Raw genomic sequence first — 16,589 nt, 5'->3', positions numbered from 1 at the left:
TGAGGTAGCATAATATATAATATTATAATTATATTATAATATGTAATAGTGTATGGTAGCTTAACATAAAATATAATAATTATAATATATAATAGTACATGAGGTAGCATAACATAAAAAATTATAATTATGTTATATCATATAATAGTGTATGAGGTAGCATAACAGGGGGCAGTCATGGCCTGGTGGTAGGGAACTGGTCTTGTGACTGGAAGGTCGTGGGTTCGATTCCCAGATCTGAGGCCATGACTGAAGTGTCCTTGAGCAAGGCACCTAACCCCAACTGCTCGCCGGGCTAGGGCTGCCCACCGCTCTGGGCACGTGTGATCCACAGCCCCCTAGTAATCACTAGTGTGTGTGTGTTCTGACTGCACAGATGGGTTAAAAGCGGAGGACAAATTTCGATTGCGGTGTAAAAATCACAATTGACAAAATATGGCACATTTATATAACATAAAATACTTCCTGGGGGGGTTCAGGTTTGAGAAACTTAGATTATTACCCTGGAGACCTGTGCTGCCCTCTGGTGGCCAAAGGTGGCTTATATTATTACTTTTCATTCTGTACTTAAATTACATTGCAAGATTCTGGGTGAATGTTTATAACACTGTACCTGGTTCCTGCCCAGACCCACTCCTCATTTACTCATGTAGTCGTTTTACTTTCACTTTCATTTTGTAACAGCCTGCAGGTGTAACAGCCTACAGCAGGGATTCAGGGTGAGTAAAGTTAGCTGGTTTTACTCTTTACATTAATGATCATTATACATGACTTTACTAACAGGTTACATTATAACAAATGTACTACTGGATTTTATTTAGTCTATATGACCTCACAATCTCCCATCTGCTGTAGGGCACTATAGGAGCATAAAACATGGTGTGATAGGGTCCTGTAGGGGACTACAGGAGCGTAAAACAGGATGTAATAGTGTCTTGTAAGGGACTATATCGAACGTAAAACAGGGTGTGACAGGGTCCTGTAGGACAATATAGGAGCGTAAAACAGGGTGTGATAGGGTCATGCAGGGCACTATAGGAGTGTAAAAGGGTGTCATATGTACTGAAGAGATAAATAAACTGAATAAAGACCTTTAATCTCAGAAGAAGACAGGGAATTGGACTAGAATCCTGGAGAGAACCTTTAATCTCAAAAGAGGACAGGGAACCGGACACGGCCTCTGGAGAGAACCTTTAATGACTCTTCTCTCCTAACTTATCTTTCTCTTTCCAGGTTCAATGTACAGAAATTTTTCTCCTCTCTACAGTATGCAAAAACCTCTCATGTACATAAACATTTAAGAAAACAGAAATATAAATAGACAAACCACATTTGTATCTTTATTTTAAACTTTAATCATGTTTTGTACTGGATATTTTATAATTGGTGCCTGTACATTTTGGACGTTGCAAGTTTGCAATTTTAAAAACATTTTAAACACGTGTCTGTATATTTGTCTGTATCTAGTTAGAAACTCAATACTGCTGAATAAAGTTACATTCAACACCAAGCAGAACAGATACATTTGTCCTGCAGTGGTCAAATTACATTACCTTATATAACCTGCTTATAAATATGCTAATATTCACTTCATTATCTTCTATTATGATGTATTAATCATAGTTAACAATTCGTCACAGTTTTGTGATGTATGTGTGCCATTTAAGCTTTTTACATGGCCACTAAAGATGTGTGCAAGAGTTCTGAAGAGAATCTTCCTGAACCTGATCTCTAATACTGTAGTGCAGCACCCTCTAGAGGATCTATTGTGAAACTGCAAATACTCTGTTCTTTCTTGCAATTAAACTAATGAATGAACATACACAAAAATGTGTCCTTCTTTTCTTATTCTAATGATCTTCAGTAATTATCTATTTCAAGTCCACTACATGTATTGTGTATATTCCTTTGGCTTTATATTTAATATGTTGTAAATATGTTACAAAAATTTAATATAAATGTATAAATATTACGCAAAGGTGTTAACATTTATCATACATGTGCTGGTGAGTTTTCCGTAAGTAATGTAATATGAAACTCACTATTCAAGTTACTTCTGCAGGACATTCTCTTCATTCTTCAAAAGTTGCGTCCATCTTAAGTCTGGAACAACCATCTTTGGCTTCTTCATAAACAAATCCGTTAATTTTTGCATTTATATATAATTGAGGAAGACAGCATGCCTGGTTAACACAACCATCACGATCAGGTGTGCTTACGGTATTCAAAGCGCTGGTAGCAGGACTGGAAATTAAAGGACAAACAGCACCATCTCCTGGAGAAAATAAACCGATGCAGAATAGTGTGGTTTTATCAGATAATTACCATCAGGTTGCAAACTTGACATGTTTTATATGTCATAACTGTACGTAATATAAAACAAAAATATACTGAACAATTATGAATGCTATTATACACCCAATCTCGCCTTCAGCCACTGCAGTCTACTGAGAATCCAGTGTTCCTTCATTCACAGGATTTTTTACCTTCACCAGCCTGTTATGTGTCCGTGTCTGTCTTGGAGCAACCTTCTGCTCCTTCCATCTCTGTCTGCGTCTGCGTTTTCCGGCATGTTCCGAACCTCCACAGCAGTAGGGTTAAGACCAGCACCACGACCAGGGCGGCGAGGGCAACTATCACCCCCAGCATCATGCGGTTCAGGTGTGTGGGAGGCCGGTGTGGGGTCCCTCCATAGTAATCCTCATAGTCTACTGAGGGTTCGGTGCTGGGTGGGGGCGATGAAGAGGTCACAGTGCCCAGCGTCTCACTCCACACACTGACGGGAACGTCCTGGTGGGGGTAGTAATCAGAGTAGTCAACCGTGACGTTGGGGAGATCGGTGGGGTTCTGTAGTGGTGATGATGTCACAGCGGAGGCCAGGGTGAGGAAGACGATGGACAGGAGCAGTGAAGAGATGAAGGGGTTCCTCGGCAACACTAACATGGTGTCTGGAAGTGTGAATTCAGTGGTGACACAGCGGACACTCACTACACAACCAAATTAGAAGTTAGGACACTGGTGGTTTTAAATAAAGGTGCTGTGTTGACACGGACGGGGTTCTGTGCAAGCTTCACAGGTTCTGTTTCTCTTCACAATGCCCCACCCTACAAAAAGAGAAATAAATAATTAAATTGAGCAAAACAAACAAATAACAATCAGATCAGCTTAAGAACTACATTAATAAATGTATCCTGTTTACATACAACAATGTTTATGTATAATATATGTATTCCAAGTGTTCAGTAGTTCGTTGTGTTCATTTCTCTGAACTGCTGCTGCTGGTGTGTTTTCTGCGAGGGGGTGATACGGACCCTCGCGGTTCCGTTCGCAGGCTCGCGGGAGTCGTATATTACGCCAAAGTTTTCATTCACGCATATTAAATCGGGGAAACGGTCGCTCGCCAACCACAGACACCAGCAGCTGTTTAACACACTTTAAACCGAAGGACAGCTCCCAATACATAAATCTTGGTTGCATACCGAAAAAATATTAATACCACGCATTGCTGCTTCTTGTTTGTGGATTTCCCGCTAGAAGTAACAAACAACAGAAACCTTCACAAAAAAACTATTTACTAAAATTCCAACATAACATTTTTAACATAGCAGGTGGCCAGTAAATGTAGCTCAATGTGTTGAAGAGTAAGTAATGCGTTTTACCTTCACAGAACACCACACGCTGGGTGAGGTCCAAGCGTCTTCTTGTGGACTGGTTCAAATTTCCCCAAGTGCCGAAAGAAGATGATTCATTATTATTCATAGGAAGCCTTGCATTGTGTCGCCGAACATTTACGACACACGATGAACAGCTTAAAAACGTGTCGGGAACGTATTTGGCAAAAAAATATGTTTGTCAAAATTTGAGGGTTTTTAAGAAGTAGCCAACACCATAAAAGAATATTTATACGAAAGATTGACTTCTGTTCGATTTCTCTGCTGCGTGGCGTTACGTTTCAACCAAAAACGGACGAGGAGGAAGAGGAGGGGCATGGGATATAGTCATGGGAATAACATATGAGACATTAGGCATTAATAATACCTAATAACTGACTTATTAGACCTATCAGTATTATTATTAAACAGTATCAGTAATATTATCAGTAATCAGTATCAGTAATATTAGACACCAATATTAGATCTTTCAAACCTTATCTATAGACCTTATCTATCTATGTAATTGCATCACCTTTTCAAAAATGTTTTGTTTTATTTAACACAAAAAGAGAAAGAAAGAATTTAAAATACCAATTCCTACTGAACCAATTCCTACTAAGAAGGTTAGCACAAAAATTGTGCCCCAATAGTTGCTGTTTCCCCCTTTGGCTGAGACAACCTTAATTACACGTTTCTGATAAATATCTACCAGTTTCTGACATGGACTATGAGAAAGTTTTTCCTGCTCCTCCATGCAGAATTGTTTCAGCTGTGTGGTGTTTGTGTGAGGTCTTGCACACACAGCCCATTTCAAACCATAGGACAGTTCCAGAACTCTCCTTTTCTCCTGAGCCATTCCAGAACTCTCATTTTAGTTTGAGCCATTCCAGAACTCTCATTTTCTTCTGAGCCATTCCAGAACTCCCCTTTTCCACTCAGCGATTCCTTTGTGGATTTACTGGAATGTTCTGGATCATTTGCATGTTGCATGGTGCAGCTCCACGTCAGCATCAGTTTTAGGCAGCTGGTGTCACGTGTTCCTCCATCAACCTTTGACACAGAGAAGAATTTGTAGTAGATTCAATTATGGAGATCATGCCAGGTTCCTGCAGCCCAGCAGCACCATGACGCTCCCATCTCCATGATTCTCAGCTGGTTAGAGGTTCTTCAGATGTTTCGTTTGGTTTGTGTAAAACATGTCTTTTGTTATCGTCCCCAAATAATTTAACTTTGGAATCGTCTGCTTAAAACACATTGTTCAAGAATTTCTGGTCTGTGTGTAGGTGTTGAAAAATGAGCAGTTTATTCTCCAGAAATGCAGTCCCTGCAGAACTGTAATCAGAAACAGTTATTCATTATACTTTTTTTGGGGGGGGGGGGGGGCGTTACTTTGTTTATAAACATTATTATTTTGTTATAAAACATACTTTTAAATACAAATTTTTAAAGTGTTAAATTCTTGGGCACACATAGTTCTTCTTTATAAATTCTTGGGCGATATTTGCAATACTGCTGGATTATTATCATGTTAAAATATTCCTCTGCTAGGTTAGGGTTAGGTGTCTCGTAACTAGGGGTCATCTGGTCAGTTTTCTGATGCATCCACAGGCATCGTCTATAAAGGTCGTCTCCCCGGCAACTACTGTGGACATGCAACCCTGTGTCGTCACACTCCGCGTCTCACTGTCTGGTCTGTGCTAGTCCTGGCCATGTTTACGTCAAACATGGTGGACCCCATCTGAGCCAATAAAATTCATATTGATCTCATCTGACCAAAGAATGTGCTCCCAAAGAATGTGCTCCCCGTGTTTCTGCTTCATGCAGAGTTTTATCTTACAGTTTTGCACCAAAGAGCAAGTTTCTTTCCCCTGGATGCCACCCATCGAGACTGACTTTATCCTTCGAACTGTCTGAGCTGTCAGAGATGCTGATTCCCACCCACAAGCCCTGTGTCGAGCGCAGAGCCCTCTGTTTTGGCAGTAGCAAAACCGTGTCATCATTTTACAAGGACTTTGTAAAATTGTGCCTGTGCCTCCTGGATCTTCCTGGCTCCTTTTTAATCTTTGTGAAGATGCACAATCAAATTTTTCAACACATCTGCCAATGATTTTCCAGCTGTGATACAGCTATGCATAGAGACCCAGACCATATGTACAAAAAGCTGAAATTTCTGATGATCACAAATCATTCAGTAACTATATTTATGCAGTGAGGCTAACTTGTAATTATAGGTTTTTGTTACTGAATTTTGCAATGATCCCAGGTTTTTAAACTTGTGTTACTCTAGTCTAATATTAATATTATTATAAATAAAGTATTTCTAAGGTAATGGCTAACCAACCAAACATAGTTATGGACAAACAGCTGAAGAGGGCCACAGTGAAAGATACAGCAGCAGAGGGCCACAGTGATAGATACAGCAGGAGAGGGTCACAGTGATAGATACAGCAGGAGAGGGCCACAGTGATAGATACAGCAGGAGAGGGCCACAGTGATAGATACCGCAGCAGAGGGTCACAGTGATAGATACAGCAGCAGAGGGCCACAGTGATAGATACAGCAGGAGAGGGTCACAGTGATAGGTACAGCAGGAGAGGGTCACAGTGAAAGATACAGCAGGAGAGGGCCACAGTGATAGATACAGCAGGAGAGGGTCACAGTGATAGATACCGCAGCAGAGGGTCACAGTGATAGATACAGCAGCAGAGGGCCACAGTGATAGATACAGCAGGAGAGGGTCACAGTGATAGGTACAGCAGGAGAGGGTCACAGTAATAGATACAGCAGGAAAGGGCCACAGTGATAGATACATCAGGAGAGGGTCACAGTGATAGATACAGCTGAACAGGGTCACAGTGATAGATACAGCAGGAAAGGGACACAGTGATAGATACATCAGGAGAGGGTCACAGTGATAGATACAGCTGAACAGGGTCACAGTGATAGATACAGCAGCAGAGGGTCACAGTGATAGATACAGCAGGAGAGGGCCACAGTGATAGATACAGCAGGAGAGGGTCACAGTGAAAGATACAGCAGCAGAGGGCCACAGTGATAGATACAGCAGGAGAGGGTCACAGTGATAGATACAGCAGGAGAGGGCCACAGTGATAGATACAGCAGGAGAGGGTCACAGTAATAGATACAGCAGGAAAGGGCCACCGTGATAGATACATCAGGAGAGGGTCACAGTGATAGATACAGCTGAACAGGGTCACAGTGATAGATACAGCAGGAAAGGGACACAGTGATAGATACATCAGGAGAGGGTCACAGTGATAGATACAGCTGAACAGGGTCACAGTGATAGATACAGCAGCAGAGGGTCACAGTGATAGATACAGCAGGAGAGGGCCACAGTGATAGATACAGCAGAATAGGGCCACAGTGAAAGATACAGCAGCAGAGGGCCACAGTGATAGATACAGCAGGAGAGGGTCACAGTGATAGATACAGCAGGAGAGGGCCACAGTGATAGATACAGCAGGAGAGGGTCACAGTGATAGATACCGCAGCAGAGGGTCACAGTGATAGATACAGCAGCAGAGGGCCACAGTGATAGATACAGCAGGAGAGGGTCACAGTGATAGGTACAGCAGGAGAGGGTCACAGTAATAGATACAGCAGGAAAGGGCCACAGTGATAGATACATCAGGAGAGGGTCACAGTGATAGATACAGCTGAACAGGGTCACAGTGATAGATACAGCAGGAAAGGGACACAGTGATAGATACATCAGGAGAGGGTCACAGTGATAGATACAGCTGAACAGGGTCACAGTGATAGATACAGCAGCAGAGGGTCACAGTGATAGATACAGCAGGAGAGGGCCACAGTGATAGATACAGCAGGAGAGGGTCACAGTGATAGATACAGCTGAACAGGGTCACAGTGATAGATACAGCAGGAAAGGGCCACAGTGATAGATACAGCAGGAGAGGGCCACAGTGATAGATACAGCAGGAGAGGGTCACAGTGATAGATACAGCAGCAGAGGGCCACAGTGATAGATACATCAGGAGAGGGTCACAGTGATAGATACAGCTGAACAGGGTCACAGTGATAGATACAGCAGGAAAGGGCCACAGTGATAGATACAGCAGCAGAGGGTCACAGTGATAGATACATCAGGAGAGAGATATTATTACTTAATATCTATATTATAATTTGCTTTGTTCTCCAGAAGATGGCGCTCTTTCTCTCTTAAATGTTTTATCACAGCTTAAATCTAAAACATTGAGAGCTTTTCATATCCATTGCAAAAGTTTTGGCAGAAGCAACTTCATTACAGTTTCACAGGAACCATAAAGTATCTGTTGCCAAGATTCACTCCACTGGTCGAAACGCACCTGAAAGAAAACGTGTCACTCAGACACTAGACTTTCTGGGAACTGGGATTACATATCACATCATTTGACTGTAGAATTTAAAGCTGTGGACAGGGTGGGGTGAGGTGGGGTGGGGTGAGGTGGGGTGAGGTGGGGTGAGGTGGGGTGGGGTGAGGTGGGGTGAGGTGTGATGGAGTGAGGTGAGGTGGGGTGGGGTGGGGTGGGGTGAAGTGGGGTGGGGTGGGGTGAGGTTGTGTGGGCAGGGTGGGCAGTTGAACTGGAATGTCTTTTGTTTTGTAGAAGCGCTACAGCAGTGGGAATGGTTAGTGATTGGCTGGTGGGAATAGTTAATGATTGGCTATTCCTGTCCACTGTGGAATAAGCTCCTCTGCTCCTGTTTTGAAAGCATTGTGTCTACATGAAGAATTCACTGCATGGAAACACACACACACACACACACACACACACACACACACACACACACACACACACACACACACACACACACACACACACACACACACACACAAACACACACACACACCATGGGAAACTGGATGCACACACTCTTTCATTTGTGTTTATTTATCAGGTCCTAAATAACAACTGTATGGTCCTCACCAACGTCTGTAAACAAAGTGGCTCAGTGACAGTTAGTGTAGTTGATGAGGTCATGTTCCTGCAGGCCCCGCCCACCTCCTCCCTGCTCCATGACTGACAGCGCGTCGCTTTCGTACTGCTGAACTGCTTTCTCCAAACACAGGGCTGTGTGTAACGTCCACAACTCTCCTGCTCTGCGTCATTGTCCAGAGAATGTTGTTTGAGAACGTTTGTGGGGTTTTTCTGCAGATGTACTTCTGTCAGCCTGTGTTGGGTATTGTTCTTAGCCACTATTCATACTGGATGATCCGTTATCTAGTTATATACGTTTAATGTGTTCCCAGACGCCTGCAGCTTATTGGATGTGATTCACGTTCATCTTCATACATTCAACAGCGGGTGTTTGCTGATATATCTACTCCTGAGAAGACAGATGACTGACATCTGTCCCTCCATCTGTGTGTGTGACTGTAACTGCAGGACAAACCCCTGATTATAACACTTTATTTGTCTGTTTTCCAATTATAAAACGTATACCTTTGGATCTGAACATTTAAATAACAAGAAATGGAACAAGAAATTATATAAAATACAAAAGTTTAAAATCTACTGCTGTCATTCCAGTGAGGAGAATCGTTCTGAAGCTCATTTCAAGGTTCTGTCTGCTCACTGCAGCACTGTCAGATGACCTGCTGTGGATACATTTGGTTGAATGGTTCTTAGTCACATTCTTAGGCCGTGAGAAACGTGAGCAGAGGAGATGTTCCCAGACCTAATTACAGCTAGTGGGTCTTAATTACAGCTAACGCTACTCTGCAGGTCACCGTGTCCCTCTGTTGTCAAGCCGTCACCTGTGCCCTATGAGCATGCTCAGTACGACGTCTGGCCTACAGTCGCACTTCAGGACGTGCAGGACGGTGCGTGCAGGACGGTGCGTGCAGGACGTTGCGTGAAGGACGGTGCGTGCAGGACGTTGCGTGCAGGACGTTGCGTGCAGGACGGTGCGTGCAGGACGTTGCGTGCAGGACGTTGCGTGCAGGACGGGGCGTGCAGGATGTTGCGTGCAGGACGGTGCGTGCAGGACGGTGCGTGCAGGATGTTGCGTGGTGTGATCTCCTGGGGATCAGCTGGCATGTTCATGGGAGGTTTCCATCCTGTATATAGAACTGAAGCTGATTTATTGTTAAGGGCTGTTAAGTGTCCGTCACACACCTGTCATATCCCAGTCGAGGGAGCGAGGGAATCTCACTGGGGGGTGGAGACTGGGAAAGGCTCCGCCCCCGGTGCCACGCCCACATGGCAGACTTTCAGATGAACTCTTTCTGCGGAGCTGCTGTGGTTTTCAGAGTCCCTGAGGGACCTGCAAACTGGTGCTACGATTTTTTTTGCAGAAGCAGAGAGAAACACCACTGTGGGAATCTGCCTGGACTAAATATTCATTCACCATTTTAACTCAATTCATAATACTCACGTATATAAAATTTTACCTGTAGCAGTCGTTGATATAAAAACATTCAAAAGATATCGAAAAATGAACAAATTAGGAAAAGCACACGAAAGTTATAATTCAATAGTACTAATACAGCTAAACAGTGAAAGGGTTTCTTTACACTTCATCCAGTATTGATCCCAACGCTTCAGTAAACATCAGTCTCTTCAATAACATTCACTCTCCTTCACTTTGTGTCCTCGGAGCATCGTAGTGTTTAAACAGTGAGTTACAGTGTTTCATCAGAGTACTTCTCCACCTCCTCCTCCTCCTCCAGCCTCCGCCCGTGCACGACTGTTCCGGCGTGTTCTGAGCCTCCACAGCACCAGAGCTAGCACCAGCAGCAGCACCACCACCACCACCCCGCCCAAGACCCCCAGCTTCAGCGCCAGGGTGGACTCCGAGTCGTGGGGTTGATAGCGGCTGCAGGCCTGGCTCTCCTGCTGGCTGACGCCGGCGGCGTTGACCGCCTGCACGCACACCTCCGCCCCGACCGCCACCTCGCCCAGGTCCAGCACCCTGGTCCTGTCGTTAACCTCCCGCCGGGCCGTCTGGCCTTCCACCCACACACGGTAGGAGGTGACGGTGGAGACGGGCGCGCACCAGTGCACCAGGACGCCGCCTGGGTCTCCGCGATACAGCCGGAGCAGGTGCGGAGGCTCCGGGACCTCCCGCGGCCCGCTCGTCCCCGGGCAGGAGCAGCCCTGGGCGGCCGCCATCGACCGGCACGGCTCCTGCTGGTCCAGGCAGGGGTTGTACTTGCAGCGTGGGGCGGACGGGTTGGCCGTGGGCGGCGCCAAGCTGACGGGCTCGTCGGAGAGGTTCTCGTAGTCGTCCTCCAGCGGGAAGTTCAGGGGTGAACGAGGAAACCCAGGTTGGAGAGTGGCCGTCCGGGGTGATGATGAGGTCACCGTAGAGGTGAGGATGAAGAAGATGAAGAGAGAGGTGACGGGTTTCCTGGACACCACGAACATGGCGCCTGGAAATGAGAATTGAAACCGTTCTGGCTGTTAATGCAGGCCTATAAACAGTTACTGCATGTTGTAAACTGCCACGTTACAACACTGCAGTTCAGGGCAACAGCATGTTCAGACACAGGTCTGATGCTCTGTTTTAGCTGAGAACAAACATGGCTTTCTTCCTCATTTGAAGCTGAGGATGAAGGTCAAACCAAAACAGTAAACGTAAAGAAGCAGGTACATAAAAATCACTTCAAAACAACATGTGCATCTTGAGAAGATTCTCCTCTGAGCCGCTCCTGAGAGTAATCTTCAGTATGAGGTGCGTAAGGAGAATGTTAGTGATGCCGAGGCAAAGTTTTGGTAAATCAGCCTAATCTAAACAGTTTAGAGTGAGTAGCAACCAAAATTATAACAACTCCAGCACTAAATTGCACAAGAAACTGGCTTGTGTATATGTGCTTGTATGTTTGTATGTGTGTGTGTGTGTGTGTGTGTGTGTGTGTGTGTGTGTGTGTCTCAGCTGCTCTTCATTAGAAAGGCATGAGCAAAAGTAATAACTGCTTGCTGTTGCTTCATGCTTGCCTGAAGAAAACAGCTTTGGTCGAGGAAACCTGAAAACACCAGTGAGCTAGAATGCTGAACGACTCCCTCAGTGCTAGTGCGGACACTTGGCTCGAGTGTCACTGATCAGAAATGATCAGAAATGGTCTAGAGTGGAGAAAGGACAGCTCATTTCTGGGGGGTTTCTAGCAGCTAGTACAATGGATGTCTTGAGCTAAACGTGAATGTGCACGAGACACTGCCAGTGTGAGCAGGATTATATGGGCCCAGAAACGTTTCTCTGGTTTCGTAAGAGTTCTACAAAAGAATTAAATGAGCTGCGTCTTACCTGTGAAATGAGAGGTCCAAAAAACCTTCGGCAGTCTTAATTCACAGTAGTCCCTCTGTGTAATGAATCTGTTTCTCCTCTCATTTGCCCGCTCCAGTCTTTATAAACAGCCTCCCCGATTCTCCAACAGACACCTCCCTCTCTCCCCCTCTCTCTCTCTCTCTCTCTCCCCCCTGTAGATTTTTCTCTCTCCAAATTTCTTCACTCAATAGAGCCCCATTCAGAATGGTGTGTGTGTGTGTGTGTGAGAGAGAGAGAGAGAGAGAGAGAGAGAGAGAGAAAGGGGGGTCGCTGGTGCTCTCTGTCCTTCATGAATCATATACGCCCACATTCCACTTGCAAGTGCAGGTTTAAAACCTCTCCCCACACACACACACACACACACACACACACACACACAAAGAATGGTGCCAAAAAAACCAAAGCACTATAACTTTACTGGCATCAGTACAACTCAAGACTGATGAGCTCATGGTGTCAGTGTAACAGCTCACCTGTAGACCACAGCTGGGCCATGGTGAATCAACTACAACTCCCAGAAGTCCCAGAGCCTGCCCAAAGTAGGGCAATCAGGTACTACAGGTGGCACTGGAATGATACATGACTCACTTGCACTGGTCTGCACTGGTCTGCACTGGTCTGCACTGGCAAAGACACGGAGACAGTTCAGTCTTAAAAAAGACACCATGAGTAAATGAGCAAGCTGGATCATTAAACACACATATAAGGGATAAACGAACGAAAATAAATATGAGGGATCAAAAATAAAGATGTGAGGAATAAAGAAACACACATATGAGAGATGAATAAACGCAAATGAGGGACAAATAAACATATAAGAGATCAATAAACACATATGAGGAATAAATACTCAAACTTATAAGTGATAAATAAAGGTGGCGTCATGCAAAGTGCTTGTGCAATAGCTTGTCTGCTGTCAGCTAGCTTGCATCACAGGAAGTGGTACTACACAGAGTGTCATGCCATACGTCACTGTGGCTAGCTGGGAACTACGAGATTCTTTCACTTCCTGCACTTGGCAAGGTCCCGTCCACATCCCCTCCGCGTCCCCTCTGCGTCCCCTCCGCGTCTCCTCCGCGTCCCCTCCGCGTCCCCTCTTCACAAAGACACCAAGACAGTCCCATACGGTTTCAGTAATGAAGTGCTGACCAGTCCAGTTCTTAGGGGCCCTCGGTGAGACACATTTTCATTCTGTCCCAGTGCTCAGGTCACCTGAACCAAGTCACACCGGACACCGTACTTGAGGCCTACACAAGACCTGGACAAGAGGAAAAACACAAACCGTTGGGTGGTCCCTGAAGACCGGCTTGAGAACAACGCTCTAATGAACCAAATGCGTTTGGATCAAACAACCTTGGCCCCGAAACACATACAGAGAAAAGAGCAGTGTAACCCTAACCCCAAACCCCAAGCCCTGACCCCTAACCCTCCCTAACCCTGCACAGAAGGGAGACAGAGAGTGAGTTACAAGTCTGAAAACCATAAAGATGAACCACTGTGCTGTGGTGGTTTTGAACACCAAGCTCTTGCCAGGACTCTACAAGACAAAATGACTGAATTTCTCTGCCCAGACTAACATCACTACTTACTGTAACCTTTAAACCTAACATCAGCACTTAAAAAAATGTTTTTACAGTTTGTTCACTGTTGTTAGTTTGTTCACAATGTGTATTTTACCACCTACCACAGGACAAGCTGTGAGATGACCCCTGACCCCTGCATAGCCACCAAGACAACATAAACTACGTGGCAAATCTAAAAAATATTAAAATATTACTAAATCATTCAAGGATCACCTGGTGTCAGTTGCAACTTTACATGGAGAGTGTATTCCTCATTCTCTCTGTGAAAACATAAAATGATTAATGATATAAAATTTTACAATTATTCACATTATGGTTACAGCTTTGACTAAGGCCTGATAAATCATCAAAGCATATTTTAAAATGCTTTAAATTTAGTTTTCTTCTCTCTCCTCACCTCTGGGGGGTGTAGTGTGATACAGTGGTAGGAATTATGGGTATAAGAGGGTAAGATGGTAGGAGTGGGGGTATAAGAGGGTAGGATGGTAGGAGTGGGGGTATGAGAGGGTAGGATGGTAGGAGTGGGGGTATGAGAGGGTAGGATGGTAGGAGTGGGGGTATAAGAGGGTAGGATGGTAGGATTTAGGGGTATAAGGGGGTAGGATGGTAGGAGTGGGGGTTTAAGGGGGTAGGATGGTAGGAGTTGGGGTTTAAGGGGGTAGGATGGTAGGAGTGGGGGTATGAGAGGGTAGGATGGTAGGAGTGGGGGTATAAGAGGGTATGATTCTAGGAGTGGGGGTATGAGAGGGTAGGATGGTAGGTGTGGGGGTATAAGAGGGTAGGATGGTAGGATTTAGGGGTATAAGGGGGTAGGATGGTAGGAGTGGGGGTTTAAGGGGGTAGGATGGTAGGAGTTGGGGTTTAAGGGTGTAGGATGGTAGGAGTGGGGGTATGAGAGGGTAGGATGGTAGGAGTGGGGGTATAAGAGGGTATGATTCTAGGAGTGGGGGTATGAGAGGGTAGGATGGTAGGAGTGGGGGTATGAGAGGGTAGGATGGTAGGAGTGGGGGTATAAGAGGGTAGGATGGTAGGAGTGGGGGTTTAAGGGGGTAGGAATGTTAGTAGTGGGAGGTGTAAGGGGGTAGGATGGTGGGAGTTGGGGTTTAAGGGGGTAGGAATGTTAGTAGTGGGGGTATAAGGGGGTAGGATGGTAGGAGTGAGGGGTATAAGGGGTAGGATGTTCAGGGGGTGTAAAGTGTAAGTGTGTGTGGTACCAGCCCAAACAACGGAAAAAACCCTGTGAGGTAACGTTAGAATGCTGGGAGCGTAATGCTAATGATGCATGGATCAAACAGGGTGTGTGATGAGGTCAGTGATGCTACTCAAGATCCTGTTCAGTTTCATAGTAAAGCCACAAGCACAACATTAACAGCACTGACACAATCACCACAAACGCCACAGATGCATTAACAGCACTGACACAATCACCACAAACGCCACAGATGCATTAACAGCACTGACACAATCACCACAAACGCCACAGATGCATTAACAGCACTGACACAATCACCACAAACGCCACAGATGCATTAACAGCACTGACACAATCACCACAATCACCACAAACGCCACAGATGCATTAACAGCACTGACACAATCACCACAATCACCACAAATGCCACAGATGCATTACCAGCACTGACACAATCACCACAAACGCCACAGATGCATTAACAGCACTGACACAATCACCACAAACGCCACAGATGGGGGATTCAGGTGGATTTGGTGGTTGCAACAGCTTTGAAACTGTGTGTCAGTGTGCCGTGTTCAAGCTTCAGTGAGCAGCTATTGTCGAGTTCTGAGAAGAGCTGTTGAGTGAGAAAAAGGGAGAGAGACAGAGAGAGTGAGACAGAGAGAGTGAGACAGAGAGAGTGAGACAGGAGGGTTTAGGAAAGCACAGGACAGAGAAATGGGACTCAGACACACGCAGACTCAAGACTCAGACACACGCAGGAGTGAGCCCAACACTTACACACGCAGGAGTGAGCCCAAGACTCAGACACACGCAGGAGTGAGCCCAAGACTCAGACACACGCAGGAGTGAGCCCAAGACTCAGACACACGCAGGAGTGAGCCCAAGACTCAGACACACGCAGGAGTGAGCCCAACACTCAGACACACGCAGGAGTGAGCCCAACACTCAGACACACGCAGGAGTGACCCCAAGACTCAGACACACGCAGGAGTGACCCCAAGACTCAGACACACGCAGGAGTGAGCCCAACACTCAGACACACGCAGGAGTGAGCCCAACACTCAGACACACACAGGAGTGAGCCCAAGACTCAGACACACGCAGGAGTGAGCCCAAGACTCAGACACACGCAGGAGTGAGCCCAACACTCAGACACACGCAGGAGTGAGCCCAAGACTCAGACACACGCAGGAGTGAGCCCAACACTCAGACACACACAGGAGTGAGCCCAACACTTACACACGCAGGAGTGAGCCCAACACTCAGACACACGCAGGAGTGAGCCCAACACTCAGACACACGCAGGAGTGAGCCCAACACTCAGACACACGCAGGAGTGAGCCCAACACTCAGACACACGCAGGAGTGAGCCCAACACTCAGACACACGCAGGAGTGAGCCCAAGACTCAGACACACACAGGAGTGAGCCCAACACTCAGACACACACAGGAGTGAGCCCAACACTCAGACACATGCAGGAGTGAGCCCAACACTCAGACACACGCAGGAGTGAGCCCAACACTCAGACACACACAGGAGTGAGCCCAACACTTACACACGCAGGAGTGAGCCCAACACTCAGACACACGCAGGAGTGAGCCCAAGACTCAGACACACGCAGGAGTGAGCCCAACACTCAGACACACGCAGGAGTGAGCCCAAGACTCAGACACACGCAGGAGTGAGCCCAAGACTCAGACACACGCAGGAGTGAGCCCAAGACTCAGACACACGCAGGAGTGAGCCCAACACTTACACACGCAGGAGTGAGCCCAACACTCAGACACACGCAGGAGTGAGCCCAAGACTCAGACACACGCAGGAGTGAGCCCAACACTCAGACACACGCAGGAGTGAGCCCAACA

The 16,589-nt window shown here is 46.1% G+C and overlaps 2 protein-coding genes across 4 annotated transcripts; both read right to left on the bottom strand.

Annotated features, from left to right (window-relative positions):
* Positions 1 to 1,406: 1,406 nt before the first annotated feature.
* Positions 1,407 to 3,975, bottom strand: LOC143496652 (uncharacterized). 3 transcript variants are annotated; one of them, XM_076992839.1, is made up of 3 exons: positions 3,660 to 3,975; positions 2,487 to 3,104; positions 1,407 to 2,275 (listed from the first exon to the last, which is right to left on the bottom strand). In XM_076992839.1, the coding sequence occupies exon 2, from the start codon at positions 2,941 to 2,943 to the stop codon at positions 2,500 to 2,502; it is 444 nt and encodes a 147-aa protein (XP_076848954.1). In that variant the 5' UTR covers positions 2,944 to 3,104; positions 3,660 to 3,975; the 3' UTR covers positions 1,407 to 2,275; positions 2,487 to 2,499. The 3 variants fall into 3 exon arrangements, with proteins under 3 accessions (XP_076848954.1, XP_076848952.1, XP_076848953.1); XM_076992837.1 differs by having other exon boundaries at positions 1,407 to 3,104; XM_076992838.1 differs by lacking the exon at positions 3,660 to 3,975 and adding an exon at positions 3,204 to 3,278 and having other exon boundaries at positions 1,407 to 3,104.
* Positions 3,976 to 9,071: 5,096 nt separating this feature from the next.
* LOC143496656 (leucine-rich repeat neuronal protein 4) lies at positions 9,072 to 12,162 on the bottom strand. The gene is made up of 2 exons (XM_076992841.1): positions 11,922 to 12,162; positions 9,072 to 11,049 (listed from the first exon to the last, which is right to left on the bottom strand). Exon 2 carries the CDS (start codon positions 11,042 to 11,044, stop codon positions 10,313 to 10,315), a length of 732 nt encoding a protein of 243 aa, XP_076848956.1. The 5' UTR covers positions 11,045 to 11,049; positions 11,922 to 12,162; the 3' UTR covers positions 9,072 to 10,312.
* Between the last annotated feature and the right edge of the window lie 4,427 nt (positions 12,163 to 16,589).

The sequence above is a fragment of the Brachyhypopomus gauderio genome, unplaced genomic scaffold, assembly GCF_052324685.1.
Source record: "Brachyhypopomus gauderio isolate BG-103 unplaced genomic scaffold, BGAUD_0.2 sc98, whole genome shotgun sequence".
Classification (NCBI taxonomy): Eukaryota; Metazoa; Chordata; class Actinopteri; order Gymnotiformes; family Hypopomidae; genus Brachyhypopomus; species Brachyhypopomus gauderio.
Note: the sequence above shows the minus strand (reverse complement) of the source record. Positions and strands in the feature narration are given on the sequence as shown.

What these genes read in the sequence shown, in the direction of transcription:
- LOC143496652 (XM_076992837.1), bottom strand. Translation starts at nt 2,943, where the DNA reads ATGTTAGTGTTGCCGAGGAACCCCTTCATCTCTTCACTGCTCCTGTCC.
- LOC143496656 (XM_076992841.1), bottom strand. Translation starts at nt 11,044, where the DNA reads ATGTTCGTGGTGTCCAGGAAACCCGTCACCTCTCTCTTCATCTTCTTC.